Source organism: Hipposideros armiger, unplaced genomic scaffold, assembly GCF_001890085.2.
Source record: "Hipposideros armiger isolate ML-2016 unplaced genomic scaffold, ASM189008v1 scaffold_7, whole genome shotgun sequence".
Classification (NCBI taxonomy): Eukaryota; Metazoa; Chordata; class Mammalia; order Chiroptera; family Hipposideridae; genus Hipposideros; species Hipposideros armiger.
The window spans coordinates 101,709-116,183 of NW_017731357.1; the positions used below are offsets into that span (position 1 = coordinate 101,709).

A 14,475-nucleotide genomic window follows, 5' to 3' on the forward strand; every position below is an offset into this window, starting at 1 on the left:
TGTAATCAATTTTTTAAATTATGAATTAGATTTGGCATTCTTTTTGTTGTAATAAGACTGTAAAATCAGATGTATATTATACCCTTACATCTCAATTCAAATGCTAAATTTTCATTGAAAATACTTGAATTGTATTTAGATTTCCTAAAATTTACAGTTGAAATTAGATTAATATCACAAATTGTTGCAAACATATTTCAAAAGTTTCCCAATAACTGAATTGAGTATTTTAAATGTTTACTTAGTTAAAATACATAAAATTTAAAATTCAATTCTCAATCTCATAGCCTCGTTTCAAGTGCTCCCTAGTCACATGTGGCTAGTGTCTGTCTTATCAGATGGCACAGTACTGCATAACATGCCATTGATCCATTGCATTGAGAGAGGCATGGTTTTGAGTTGTCAACTAGAGGGGCATGGATGCTAGAAGAGTTCATAGAGGCCAAAGTTGAAGATATATATAAAATGGACACTGGTAATTTGGTGGTGAATTGTTGACAGAAGCCCACATGCAAGGCCAGACCAGAGTCGCACTGACTAGAAGAGATAACCGAGGCTTGGGTTTAAGGTCAGACCTGAGAGGCATTGATAGTGTAAGGTTGGAAAAGTTTGCCTTCTACCTTCTAGGATCTTTGGCTGGTCTAATAAATAAAATGACATGAGGCAGATAAACAGGAGAAAAACAAACAAAAGTTTAATAAAACATGGTAAACAAAACTTTTTAAAAGAAAGAGTTTATTAGGACATTGCTAGCAGAAAATAAAAATAAAAACCCTGTCTAGGGTCATGGAATCCAAACCACAACCAGCGTGACTGGGTAAAAAAAGACATGTCCATCCTCCCAGATTTTTGCAAGCATTCTTTATACATAGGGGAAAGAAAGATGTAAGCCATTGTGAAAGGCTTTACATTAGCTATAGACAAAGGGAACAGGAGAGGTGAAGCGGGCTCGTTCTAAGATGGCAGCAGAGGCCTCAGCAGAATCCTTAAAGCTCATGTGTAAACAAGAAGCAGAGCCTCCTGGGGTTCACTATTATTCTCTTTTTAGATAATCTGGGAAATAGCCACCCAGTGTGATCAGTCTTTAGTTTTGCATTGCAGTTAACTGATTAACCCCTTCTTGTCTCTTCCTTCCACCCTCTGGCCTGCTGTCATTTAATGTAGGACATCTCAGAATTTTCTTGTCAATTCAAATATTCTTTTGGCTTCACTGTCTCTCTCTTATCCTTCTGGACTTCCCTGATATGAATGCTGGGTCTTTTGTTATTGTCTCACAGGCCTATGAAGCTCTGTTCAATATTTTCAGTCAATTTTCTCTCTGTTCAAATTAGGTGAATTCTACTGATCTGTCTTTAATTTTACTCATTCTATCTGCTGTCATCTCCACTCTACTGTTGAGCCTATACAGTGAAGTTTTTTATTTCTTTTATTGTATTTTTCAGCTCTATTAATTTCCATTTGTTTTTTTAACTATTTCGTTGCTGAGATTTTTTTCTCATTTTTCATTTGTTCCAAGATACTTTGTAGAATTTGTAATTGATTGTTGGTAAATTTTTGTGATGGCTGCTTTAAAATTCTTGTCAGACAATTTGAACATCTGAGTCATCTCAGTTGATTATTTTTTCTCATTCAGGTTGTGATTTTCTTGGTTCTTGGAATGATGGATAATTTTCTATTGTACCCTAGGCATTTGTCTATGATCTTAGGAGACTCTGGGTCATATTAAAATCTTTTATTTCAGGGCCAGCCAAGTGGTGCCATGGTTAAGAGCTGGCTTGGGATGCCAGAGGGCCCCGGTTCGGATCCCACATATGAGGGCCAGTGACACTGCCCTCCACAGCTAAGATGCTGAACAACAGCTCGACCTGGAGCTGGGCTGCTGTGAGTCACCGGCGATGGCGTAGGCTGCAGTGACACTGCAGTGGGTTGCCATGGGCTACTGTGTGTAGCCAGCAGCCAGCGTGAGCGGCCGTCCAGAAGCTGGCGACTGACCTGCCTCGCCCGGGAAGAGAGCAATGATGGTGCCAACTTGGGCCAGTGAAGCAATGTCCTCCACAACTAGACTGAAGAACAAAAGTACAGCAACTTGTCTGTTCCCCTTCCCCCAATTCCCCAGCGCTGTTCCCATCCCCCCAATTCCCCAATAAAAATCTTTTAAAAATAAAATAAAATCTTTTATTTCAGCAGCCAGTCACCCTATTTAGGTTTAGCATGAATGTTTTGGCCTAGCTTTTGTGTTACGGTTCCAATAACAGTTTAATTTTCAGAGGCTTTGTGGTATTATTTTCATCCGCTTGGTCTATGTGGTGCCTCTGGGGCTCCCACTTGAATTTGCTCGTGTTGCCTGAGGGTTTGGTAAGGATTAAGGCAGGCCTCTGGTGTTTCTTGGTGGTAGTGGGATGTGATGGGCTCCCCTGTTTAGTGCCTTTTAGCTGACCAGGTGTCTCTGAGCAGGGAAGGGGAACCCTAGACCTGCAAGGTCAAAGCAGCATCCTATGCCAGGATGCTTGTTGTGGCTGGGTTCCTCTTGCTGGATCTGCCTGCTTGCTCAGTGCCTTTAAGTAGAGATGGGTTTTTCCAACTCTGGCTGCCTGGTTGGGTCCTTCCTGCCAGTTTCACCCACCAGCTTCATGCCACCGGTGGGAGACAGGAATCTCAGGTATCTGAGCTCTTCAAGGTAAAAGAAGTTTTCCAGACTTGATCTGTTTCTGTGACTCCATCCCTCCTGCAGGTTCCCCCTGCCTGCCCCTGGGGTGCTGGTAGGGAAGGGGAGTCTTGGGTCCCGTGGAGAAAGAGAGCACTTCTCATGGTCACTTATGTTAAGTGAACTCCCAATACATTCCCTTGTTGGAGTGAGGCTTGCCTCACATTGTCAGAGGGACTTCCATTTGACCCAGTGAAGGAAGGAACCTAGTTGATCTGGCTTTTGTTGATAAGGCTAAGTTGGGCATTGGGAAATGCTGAGCCTAAGTTGCCTTCTTCTGTTGGGTGAGGGGACACAAGATGCCCTGCAGTTGTGCTGTTCCTGAAGCCCTGTGATCCTAAATGAGTTCATCTCTTTACCACCTTTCAGGGTTTTCCTTTGTCTTTTGTTTTATTTCCAGGGTTGATATTTGTGCAGAAAAGAACAGAGAGAAATGGGTCTATGCTCTCTTGTCTGGACTGGAAACCTCTATTTTAAAACTAATGTAGGGGATCAGAATTGGCCACCCCAAAATATGGCTTTTTTCCAGTGAGGATTATTTTAGGCAGGTTATTTTCAAAGAAACATCAGATGTGGGTAAAGTTCTGAAAAACAAGTAGAAGTTACCCTTTGTGAAAGATATTTACATTTGTTAGGGAAATCTCCATTTGTAAGGGTGTCTCCCCAGCTGTACTTGGAAGGGTCAGGGGTGACTCAATCTTTAGAAAGCCTCATCAATGCAGAAAGCCTGGGCTTAAATCTGCATAACAACCTTACCCTTGTTTACTGTGACTTTCCTGGTCACCTCCCATAACTGCCTCCCTACCTCTAGGACATCTTTTGTTTTCATCTGAAGAGCACATTTAAGGTGACGATGGCTTCAACCCTTTCAGAGAATTACTCTGTTTTCCCAGTCTCTTCCATATATGCAGGAAGTATGCACATAACAAGGAGAAATTCTTAAATGTCCTAAATTAAATTACAGCTGGCCAGAGAGGGTAGAAGAGACAAAAAGGGGTTTATCAGTTAACATCTGCAGTGCAAAGCTAACAAAAGACTACTCACACACCTTAGTTAAATTAACTTCCAGGTGGCTATTTCCGAGATTATCTGAAAAGAGAATAGCCTGGCGCCATGGAACCCCAGGAACCTCCGCTTTTTGTTTACACATGAGCTTTACGGATTCTGCTGGGGCCTCTGCTGTTATCCCAGAATGAGCCTCGCTTCACCTTCTCCTGTTCCCTTTGTCTGTAACTAATGTAAAGCCTTTTAGAATGGCTTACATCTTTCTTTCCCCTACTTGGTGTATAAAGAATGCACTTTTTGTATTAAAGAATTGCAAAAATCTGGGACGACGGACTTGTCTGTTTTTTCTACCTAGCAATGCTGCTCGTTGTTTAGACGCCATGCCCCAAGACTGGTCTTTTTTTGTAATGAGCCTAATAAACCCTTTCTTTGAAAAAGACTTTCAGCCGTGAAAGTTAAAATTGTTGTTTAACAGAATAAATAATGAAATGTCCCAAATGTAGCGAGACTCAAACCTATAGACCTAAGAAGCTGAGGGAATCTCAACAGGATCAACCCAAAGAAATTCATGTCAAGATGTATCATACTTAAACTTTTAAACACTAAAGACAATGAAAATAACTTGAAAGCAGCCAGAGAGAAATAAAGTGTTACCTCTAGCGGAAAGCCAATTTAAATGACAGCAGGCTGGATGGGGGAATTCGGGAGGTGTTATTAAAGGGCACAAACTTGCAACTAGGGGATAAATAAGTTCTGCATATCTAATGCACAACATAGTGAATATAGCTAATGATACTGCATATACTTGAATGTTGCTGTAGAGGAGGAAGAAACTTTCCTCTACAAGGTTCTTCTGGCTGGTCTAATAATCAAATAGACACGAGACAGATTAGCAAGAGAAAATAACCAAATTTAAAACATACATACAAAAAAAACAGCATACATACACATGGAAGTTTTTTTCTGCATACATGTGAGACAGAGACCCCACATGCATGAAAGGTTCAGAGACAGAAAGGGAGCATGGGTATATAAGACATACTGAGCTAGGGATGAGGTAAGGTGACTTGGGAGCTTCAAAGGGTCATTGCAGGATAAGAAGAGCAGATGTTTAGTAAATAAAAGTTCGTTTTGCCATTTAGGTGGGTCAAAAAGAGATATCACTGATAATTTATTATGGGCAAGGCACCTAGTTCAAGTTCTTCTAAGTAATTAAAGAGCAGAAGTTTCTCTTGAGCCTGAAGCTAAAATTGCCATTAGCTCAAAGTAATTCTGCATACCACTGAGGAACTTTTTGGGATGGCTCGTTCTGAATCCTTGCATTTCCTAGACAGTAGATCTTACATTTTCTCACTGCAGAAAAGAAATGGTACTTATGTGACAGGATGGAGGTGGTAGCTAACACTATCGTGGTAATTATCTTGCAATAAATAAATGTATGAAGTCAACACCCTAAGGTTGATTGTACACCCTAAGCTACACAATGTTATGTGCAACTCTATCCCAATTTTTAAAATGCCAAAAAAGAATTTTAAAAACAGACTTTTAAAAAATGATAGCAGATTTCTCATGGAGGCCAGAAGGAAGTGGCATAACACTTTTCAAAGTGCTGAGAGAAAAAATAAAGCATGAAGGGCTGGCTTACACGCCTTCATGAGTGTGTGCTCACACTCAACATGAACATGAGTGGGGCTGAAAGAACGTTTCTACTAGATAGGATTCTCTGTTTTCCTGATGGCTCAGGGGGAGACGTGCTGGTATTCATTCTTCCCCACATCACATCACATTTTTTTGCCTTACTTGATGCAGTGGTAGCAGGACCAGGGCTGCAACTACAAGGGCTGGAAACGAGGATGATTCCTAAGCAAGAAAGTGTAACTCTGTTTTAACCTTTATGTCAGAATTCCTAAGAGCCTCACAGGGCAAGATGTGCCCTGACACCTTCTGACTAAATTGGGACTAAGAGCAAATGCAGCTATACCGCCCGGTGGTAAAGACAACCTCCTGGTTCTGCACATGTGAACGGCAGTGCACCGAGAAGGAGGTACTGCTTGCTGCCTGCAACCTGGACCAACACAGTGGCCAAGCTTAATGTCCCTTCCAGAGGTGGAAAAGTTTGGGTATAAATGGAGAGCAGGAAAAATGGTAGCTGAGGCTAATGGAATGAATAAATGGGTTATGTTATGAAATGAGGGAAATCCAATATTATATGAACACCTTGAAAGAAGCTCAGAGCAAGAGATGATAGAGTCTCTTGGCTCCATTATACCAAATGCCTGAAAAGGTGAAGCCATATGTTTGCTGACACCACTCCTGCTTTGAGAATCACACGAGATAGAATGGAAGCCTGCAAACCTGAGTGGTCTCACCCTGGGAGACATTTTCTTTATGATATCATGGTGGACTGGATAGTTATTAATGACTGAGTGAGATTCTAGTTATGTGCCAGTATCTTTTACTTTTATGATCATTTTTCTATAAAAGATCCGTGTTCAAAGGCTAGGGGGTAGCCTGCAATACTGTAATTTATAATAAATATATATTTGGTCTTCATCCCTGTTTATGGCACAGAGCTCCTTAAACCCTTCAAGTTTCCTAAGCGATGAGAGCAGTAAAGTTGTCTTTTGTTATGTTAATGAGGCGACTTTTGAAACTCACCTAAGGATGGGGCAATTCTCCCATTGATTATTACCTTTGCTCCAAGCCATCCCAAACTTTTATGCTCACATTTTACTATACAAAGCAGGTGCTCCTTGAAATCTCTGGGACCTTTTTGAGGCTTTTGAAGCAGAATATAAATAGTGGGCTCATCTCCTTTCTTAATCTGCCTGGTGGTTGGGATGATCCACTTGTATTATAGATTTGTTCCTATGACTGATGTGTTCCACTGTTTTAAAATGTGAACTTGTATGTAAATATGCAGACTCAATGTCCTTGTGATTAGAGAGTTGGAACTTTCAGTCCCACCCCGCTGATTACTGGGGAGTGGGGAGGCCCTGGAGATTGAGTTCAGTCATCAATGGCCAATATTTAATCAGTCACGCCTGTATAATGAAACCTCCATAAAGCCCCAAAAGGACAGAGTTTGGAGAACTTCTGGGTTGGTAAACACGAGGAGATCTGGGAAAAGTGCCTGGAGAAGGCACGGAAGCTCCCCTCCTCTCCCCCCAGACCTTGCCCTGTGCATCTCTTCCATGTGGCTGTTCCTGAGTTATATCCTTTTAGAGTACACTGGTGATCTAGGGCATAAAAAATTAATCAATTAAAGTTTTTAAAGAAGGAACAATCAAGACCTCAGACAAAGGAAAACTCCAAAAATTTGTTGCTAGCAGACCTATTCTTCACAACTGGTTAAGGAAGTTCAAAAAACAGAAAATGAGAAACGAAAGAATCATAGAGCATCAGAAAGGAAAAACAGTCAAGGAGAGGAGCAGGAATATGTGTATATAAAATACATAGATTATCCTTTTCCTGATGAGTTTCCCATATCATATTTGACGATTCAAACAAAAGTGGGGAAGATAAGGGGCCTCAATGGAAGTGAGGTTTCCACATTTCACTAAAAGTGGTAAAATGTTAGTACTAGTATGTTTTAAAATAGAAGTGTTTTTTTTTATTATTCAGATGTAGTGAGGCCAACATCAGGAGACAACTGCCATTGGGAAGAGTTTGTTATACTCATACATACCAAGAGGAGGGGGCCAGCCACGCCATAAGGGGGTCAAACCGAGAAGTACCAGGGTCAGTAAAGAGACAGAGGGAGCAAGGGAAAAGCATGGGTGTTATGAACTGAATGTTTGTGTTTCCCCCACCTCTTCATCCCTGAATTCATATGTTGAGACCTTAACTCACCAGTGTGGATGTATTTGGATATGGAGCCTCAGAGGAAGTAATTAAAGTTAAATGAGGTCATAAGAGTGGAGCCCTGATCTCATGGGATTAGAGAGCTTATAAGAAGAGACATCAAAGAAAACAATATTGTATTATAACCATCAAACTGCTAAAAGACCAGATCTTAATTATTTTCTCCACAAAAAAAGAAATGACAATTATGTGATGTGATAGATGTGCTAACTATTGCTACAATGGCAATCATATCACAATATTGTAATGTATTATATCAATATATTGTTCACCTCAAATTTACACAATGTTAGGGCCGCCCGAGTGGCTCATTGGTTAAGAGTTGGCTTGGGAGCGCAAGCTCTGAGCAGCAGGGCTGCCAGTTCGGATTCCACATTGAGGGCCAGTGACACTGCTCCCTTTACAGCTAAGATGGTGAACAGCAGCTTGACCTGGACTTGGGCTGCAGTGAGTCGCTGGCGACGGGGGGAGGTTACAGTGGGGCTGCAGTGGGCTGCCATGAGCTACCGTGAGTGGCCGTCCAGTGGCCGGCAACAGATCTGCCTCACCCGGGAAGAGCACAATGATAATACCAACATGGGCCAGTGAAGCGAAGTCCTCCACAACTAGACTGAAGAACAAAAGGACAGCCACTTGTCTGTTCCCCTTCTCCGATTCCCCAGCGCTCTTCCCTCCCCCAACCCCCCAAAATCTTAAAAAAAATTTTACACAATGTTATATGTTCAAATATATTTCAGTAAAAAATAAAATAAAAAAGAAACACTTCCTTGGACTTTTAAATCATAAATTCAATTTAATTGTATAACTACTCAGATTATCTAACTTCATCTTATTTGAGCTTTATTTGTTTTGGTTTTTGAGGAAGTGGTCCATTTCTTCCAAGTTGTCAAATTTATGAGCATAAGATGTTTTGTAGGATTCTCTTACTATCTTTTCAATGGCTTCAAGATCTGTAGTGACATCTTCTATTTCCCTTTTATATCGATGAGTTGTATCTTCTTTCTTATTGTTGTCATTCTTGCTGAGAAAATAATGATGTAATAAGTATAGTTGGGTTGTGTTGTTTTTAAGTCATTCTAAAAATCTGTTTTTAAATTGGTATATTTAGATAGTTTATATTTAAAGTAATTATTGATGTGTTAGCACTTAAGTCTTCCAACTTATTGTTTTCTGTTTGCTTGGTTCTTGGTCCTCTGTTTCTTTTTGGTTGTTGGTCTATTAAGTGGTGCATGACTGTGCTTACATTTACTGGTTTACTGCAAAAGATACAACTCAGTAACAGCCACATGGAAGAGATGCATGGAGCAAGGTAAAGTGGGGGCACGGAGCTTCCACGTCCTCTCAAGGTCCACCACACTCCCAGCACTTCAATGTGTCCATCAACCTAGAAGCTCTTCAAATCTCCCTGTTCAAGAGTTTATAAATTTATAGAATTTAATCTCCAGCCTCCCTTCCCCTCCCTGAAGGTTAGTAGATGGTGGTGAGTTTCAACCCTCTAATCACTTGGCCTTTCTGGTGACCAGCCCTGTAATGGTGACCCTATACCTTCTATTTTGAGATTTAAACCTCTGATATAATCGGATTTGACAGTGATTTGGCTTGGCACTTTTTGAAAGTTTTTTTTCTTTGCTTCTCTCCTCTCCCCCCAAACTTTGATGACTCTATTTACCATACATTTATTACGCATACCAGTTCCAATGGTTCTGTTTACTTCGAGCCCTTGCATGATCTGGTGACTTGGGAGAGGTTTTTGCATCTGTATGGTATCCACTTCTGACTCAGAGGCAGACCAGCCCCTGGGAAGCAGGTGTTACTTTTTTCCCCTTGGGGCTGCCTGGCCAACTTCTTTTTTCTTTGTTCTGCCTTTCTTTGCATGCCTGTGAAACCTTTTAGTGGTATTAAGGGATGGAAAGCAATCTTTGTGACAGGGTGTTACTGTCTTCCCTTAATGCTTGCATTTTGGAATAAAATTGCATTTCTTTCCAACAACCACGCCTCTGGGCTAGCAGCCGGAACTTTTGAATGCATGGTAACAGCCCCATCCTGATGCTATCTAGGGGACTCACCCTAAGTCATTCATTAGCATAAACTCAGGTGTGATGAAAAGGGCCCATTATGAACAATGAAAGATATTCCTGTCACTCAGAAAATTCCCAGGGTTTTAGGAACTCTGTGCCAGGAACTGGAGACTAAGACCAAATACATATAGGTATTTCTTATTATACCATACAACCTAAAGAAGAAAAATCATACAATCATATTAATTCATGCGGGCAAAGTATTTGACAAAAGTCCACCCTTCTTGATTAAAAAACACACACAGGGAGGACTATTACCTCAACTTAATAAATGGCATCTACAAAAAGTCTACAGCTAACATTATATTGTTGGTTAAAGACTGAATTATTGACCCCTAAAATAGGGGACAGGGCAAGAATATCTACTTTCACCATTCTTATTCAACAGAGTACTAGAAGTTTTAATAATCACAATAACACAAGAAAAATAATACTACTAGCATACAGGTTGTAAAGGGGTAAAAAAAGACAAAATTGTTCTTATTTGCAAGTGACATAATTGCCTATGTAAAATATCCCAAGAAATCTACCCTCAAAACCTCCTTTAATTAATCAGGTAGTTCAGTGAGGTTACTGGATACGAGATCAACATGCAAAAACAATCAATTTCTATATAGTCACGATGAACACACAGAAACTAAAAATTTAAGTACAATATGATTTACAATCAGTTCTAAGAAAACAAAATACCTGGGTATACACACTTAACAAAACATGTAAAGGAGACTCACATCTAGAGATTACAAAATTCTGATAATATAAAAGACTTCAATAAATGGAGAGGCATAGTGTGTTCATGGATTTGAAGGTTCAACACATTAAACATGCCAATTTTCTCTAAATCAATATATAGATTTAATGCAATTCCTATGAAGATTCTAATAGTTTTTTGTAGACATACACAATCATTTTCTGAAATTTATATGAAAAGCCAAAAGAACTAGAATAGCTGAAACACTTTTGAGAAAAAAGTAAGAAAATGGGAGGAATCACTCTGCTCAATATTAATGCTTATTATGTAGCTACATTTATCAAGACAGTGTGGTATTGGTGGAAGCACAGACACATAGATCAATAGAACAGAATAGAGACCCCAGAAAAACCCACGCACAAGTATGGCCAATTTATTTTTGACTAAGTTGCAAAAGTGATTCAATGGAGGATAGCCTTTCAACAAATGGTGCTGGAGCAAATGGGCATCTGTAGGGGGACAAAAACCAAAAAAAAGCCTCAAATCTTGTACAAAAATTAACGCAAAAATGTGAAATGTAAAACTTGTAGAAAAAAACATAGGAGAAAAATTTTAGAATCTAGGGATAGGCAAAGAGTTCTTAAACTGGATATGAAAAGCAGGATCCAGAAAAGGAAAAATTGATCAGTTGGACCTCATCAAAATTAAAAACTTTATTCTGTGAAATTCCTTGTGAAGGTGAAAGATGGAAGACAAGTTACAAACTGGGAGAAAATATTGGCAAACTACATATCTGACAAAGGAGTACTTTTCTAGGATACGTACAGAACTCTCAAACTAGGATATATAAGTAACTCCTTTTTTTTTTTTAAGCTGAGCCATCCTGCCAACTGTTGGCAGCTCAGCTCAGGCTGGGAATCAAACTGGCAACCCTGTTGCTCAGAGCTCGCACCCTTGGGCAAGCTCTTAACCAACTGAGCCACTTGGCTGGCCTTTATAAATAACTCTTTAACTCAAGAGTATAAAAACAAACAGTCTAATTATAAAAGACATTTCATCAAGGAGAATATACCGATGGCAAATAAGTACATGAAAATATGTTTGATATCATTAGCCATCAGTGAAATAAAAATATAGACCACAATGAGATATCAGTATACACATGTCAGAATGGCTGAAATAAAATATAGCGACACCAATGCTGGGGAGGATATGAAGACACTTGGTCATTCATACATTGCTGATGGTAATGGAAAATGGTACAGCCACTCTGGAAAATAGTTTGGCAGTTTCTCATAAAACTAAACATATACTCCAGCAATTGAATTCTTGGACATTTATCCCAGAGAATATACTGGGGGTGCCCAAAAAATGTATGCACATGACTTGTATTCCTCTTTTGTTATCAGTATATATTGAGTATTACAATTTTATTTTATTTTATTTTTGTTTTTTAGACCACAAAAACTTTTAATACTGATCAAAGGTTTAAAATTTATCATGTTAAAATGTCTCAACATGTTATCTGATTAAAGTGCTGAAAGCATCTCAGTCTCCCCACAGATTCCCTCCCCGTCCTGTAGAAACAACCTCCAAGCCTTCTCCTTTACTGCAAGTACATTCTGCTCATAGTTCTTATTAATAAGTCAATTTATATGTATTAATATATAGATACACTAATTAATTTAACAAATTGGTATTGCTAAACCCCAAATCCAGCAATTCTCTTAATTCATAAAAACATGTATCGTCTCACTGTAATTACCTCCAGCCAAAATATACCGAGTTGGGTGCATAGCATTGATGGAACACACAGAGACAAGGTATTCTCCATCAAGAAAAGAATGCACCTGCTTTGCCGTCTCGTGGAAGTTTTCCACCTGTCATGGATGGGCCATGCTGCCAATTATGATACAGTCTTCTTGATTAGGGGCCCACACAGCTCAGAACCTGGTCAGCCATTGCCCAGTGATGGTGTTATACCCGATGGTAGTGAGGAGAGGAATCTCAGAGGATATACAGCTGCTGTCATAGATTCTCAGCTTACAATCGGCACATGTGGTCACTATTCTGTTACCAGTAAGAGGTGAAAAATAAGCAGAAACAATGCTCTTTGTGTGTTCAGTCATAGAAATCAAAGGCTGGCTTCCCCTAGGATTCAGGCGCCTTGAATCATAAATATGAATGTTCCTCAATCCTGCAGTGATAAAATATTGTCTATGCACCGGGTGGACTTGGACAGTTCTTATTTTTCTCATAGAAGAATTGATAAGTTTTTCAGAAGTTCCAGGTGTCTGTCTACCCACCAGTGACATACTTCCATCCCAGTGTCCTACTATTAAAGTTGAGACATCTTCTGCCAAGAAGTCAAAGGAGGAAAGGCTACTTTCTTCATTTCTATATTCCTCCTCAAAAACAGCCCTGGAAAAATCTCCACAGCATAATGTGCCATCATAACTCAGTGACAGTATGTGAGCAGAATTGGCAGGTGAGAAGTAAAGACAGCCAACTGCCCCTCTATGGGGTTGAAAAACATAAACTCCATTTTCTTTAGGTTGGTGAGTCAGATCCCAAAGTCCAACTTGCCCAGATTTGGCCCCAGCTGCCACCAAAGTTTTCATTTCTGATGGGTGGAAAGCCATAGAGAATATTGCACCTTTGTTAAGTTTATAAACAGTATCTTCACAGGGCTGGCTGAGTGGCTCAGTTGGTTAAGAGCTCACTCTGGAGTTTGAGCTCTGAGCAACAGCGGTTCGATGCCCAGCCCGAGCTCAGCTGCCGCTAAGCTGCCAATAGGTAGCAGGATGGCTCCGCTGAAATAAATAAAAAAAAACAAATAAAACAGTATCTTCACTAATGGCCATGCCACTTAAATTGGCTTTGTAGGTTTTAATACTGGATAACTCCTTCTCAACGTTCTTACTACTTGTCTTGCTCACTTCAGCCCAGGTCTGTAGAAAGTCTTTGAATAGTTCACTGTTGTCATCTCGATTTTCGGGAGTCATTTCTAAAGGCCCGAGAGGTAACAGAGGATTTTCCTCTGCTACTAATGTTGGCGTGGTTGGGGTTGCTGGTAATGAAACTTCTGGAGGGTCTACATTTAGTAATCTCATTAACTGTCTACATCCAGTCCCATTTTCTTTCTTCTTAGGCTCTTTTCTTTTGTATTCAGGAGGCCGTCTCTTCTCTATCATTTCACGGAGCCTTGCAGCTGACTCAGACAGCTGAAGAGAAGCAAAAAAGTTTGCATTTTCTGATATGTTCTTCAGTCTCTTCCTTTCGTACGGTGACAATCCTGAAAACCATCTGGGCCTGATGTGGTATCTTCATCACTGTCTCCATCCTGACTGCTTTCCATATCAACACTGAGAATCGCTGTATCAGATGTGCTCTTGTGTTGTCGCTCGTTATTTTCTGTGTGAACATCTACAGATGATTTTTGCAGAGTGGATTCTACCTTGGAAGATGTAGTGGCTTCCATCTTTGAAGTTGAAATCCTTGTGCAAGTTTTCTTTATTTCAGTCTTCTTGTATTTCTTACATGCCACTTCATTGTTAGAATTCTTCTCTAATAGGGATTTGGGGAGCTTAAGTTGGCCTGGCTTGTAATTATGGAGTGAAAAGGGGACAAGACACACCTTAACTGTTTTTTCTAAAATTGTATTCTGTACTGGTCTTAGAGATACAGAAGAGATGTTTTGATTTTCTTTATATTCATTCACCTTCATCTGGAGTCGCTGTCTGGAGCCCGCGGTCTCCTCAGAAGCTGAGCAGGACCCGGACATCTTGACGCCTGAATATTACAATTTTAATACAGTTTTTTCCTTTCTTAAAATGTGTATATATTTTTGTCACCCTCTATATATGTAATATGATTTTAAAAAATAAAATATGGTTTTTTAAAAATATAGTTTGCATAAGCCTTAAAAGTAATCTCTCCAGATTATAAAAAGGTTAGTTAAAACTATGTAATAGGAACAATCTTGAACAAGCAGAAATAAGTTTGATTTGGAGAATCACAGCAAAATGCAACTGGGAAGGACACCTCAGGGAAGTTTCGACTGGATAGTCTACCTTTTCTAGAGATTTTGAATCAAAAAGACAACTGATGGGACATTCTGCCCTCTTTCAAGG

At 39.9% G+C, this 14,475-nt stretch overlaps 1 protein-coding gene across 1 annotated transcript; it reads right to left on the bottom strand.

Moving 5' to 3' along the window:
* Window positions 1-12,069: 12,069 nt before the first annotated feature.
* On the bottom strand, window positions 12,070-14,126 carry LOC109386350 (WD repeat-containing protein 76-like). The gene is given in 3 exon segments (XM_019649422.1): window positions 12,070-13,032; window positions 13,186-13,646; window positions 13,649-14,126. Coding segments are annotated over 3 exon segments (1,902 nt in total).
* Between the last annotated feature and the right edge of the window lie 349 nt (window positions 14,127-14,475).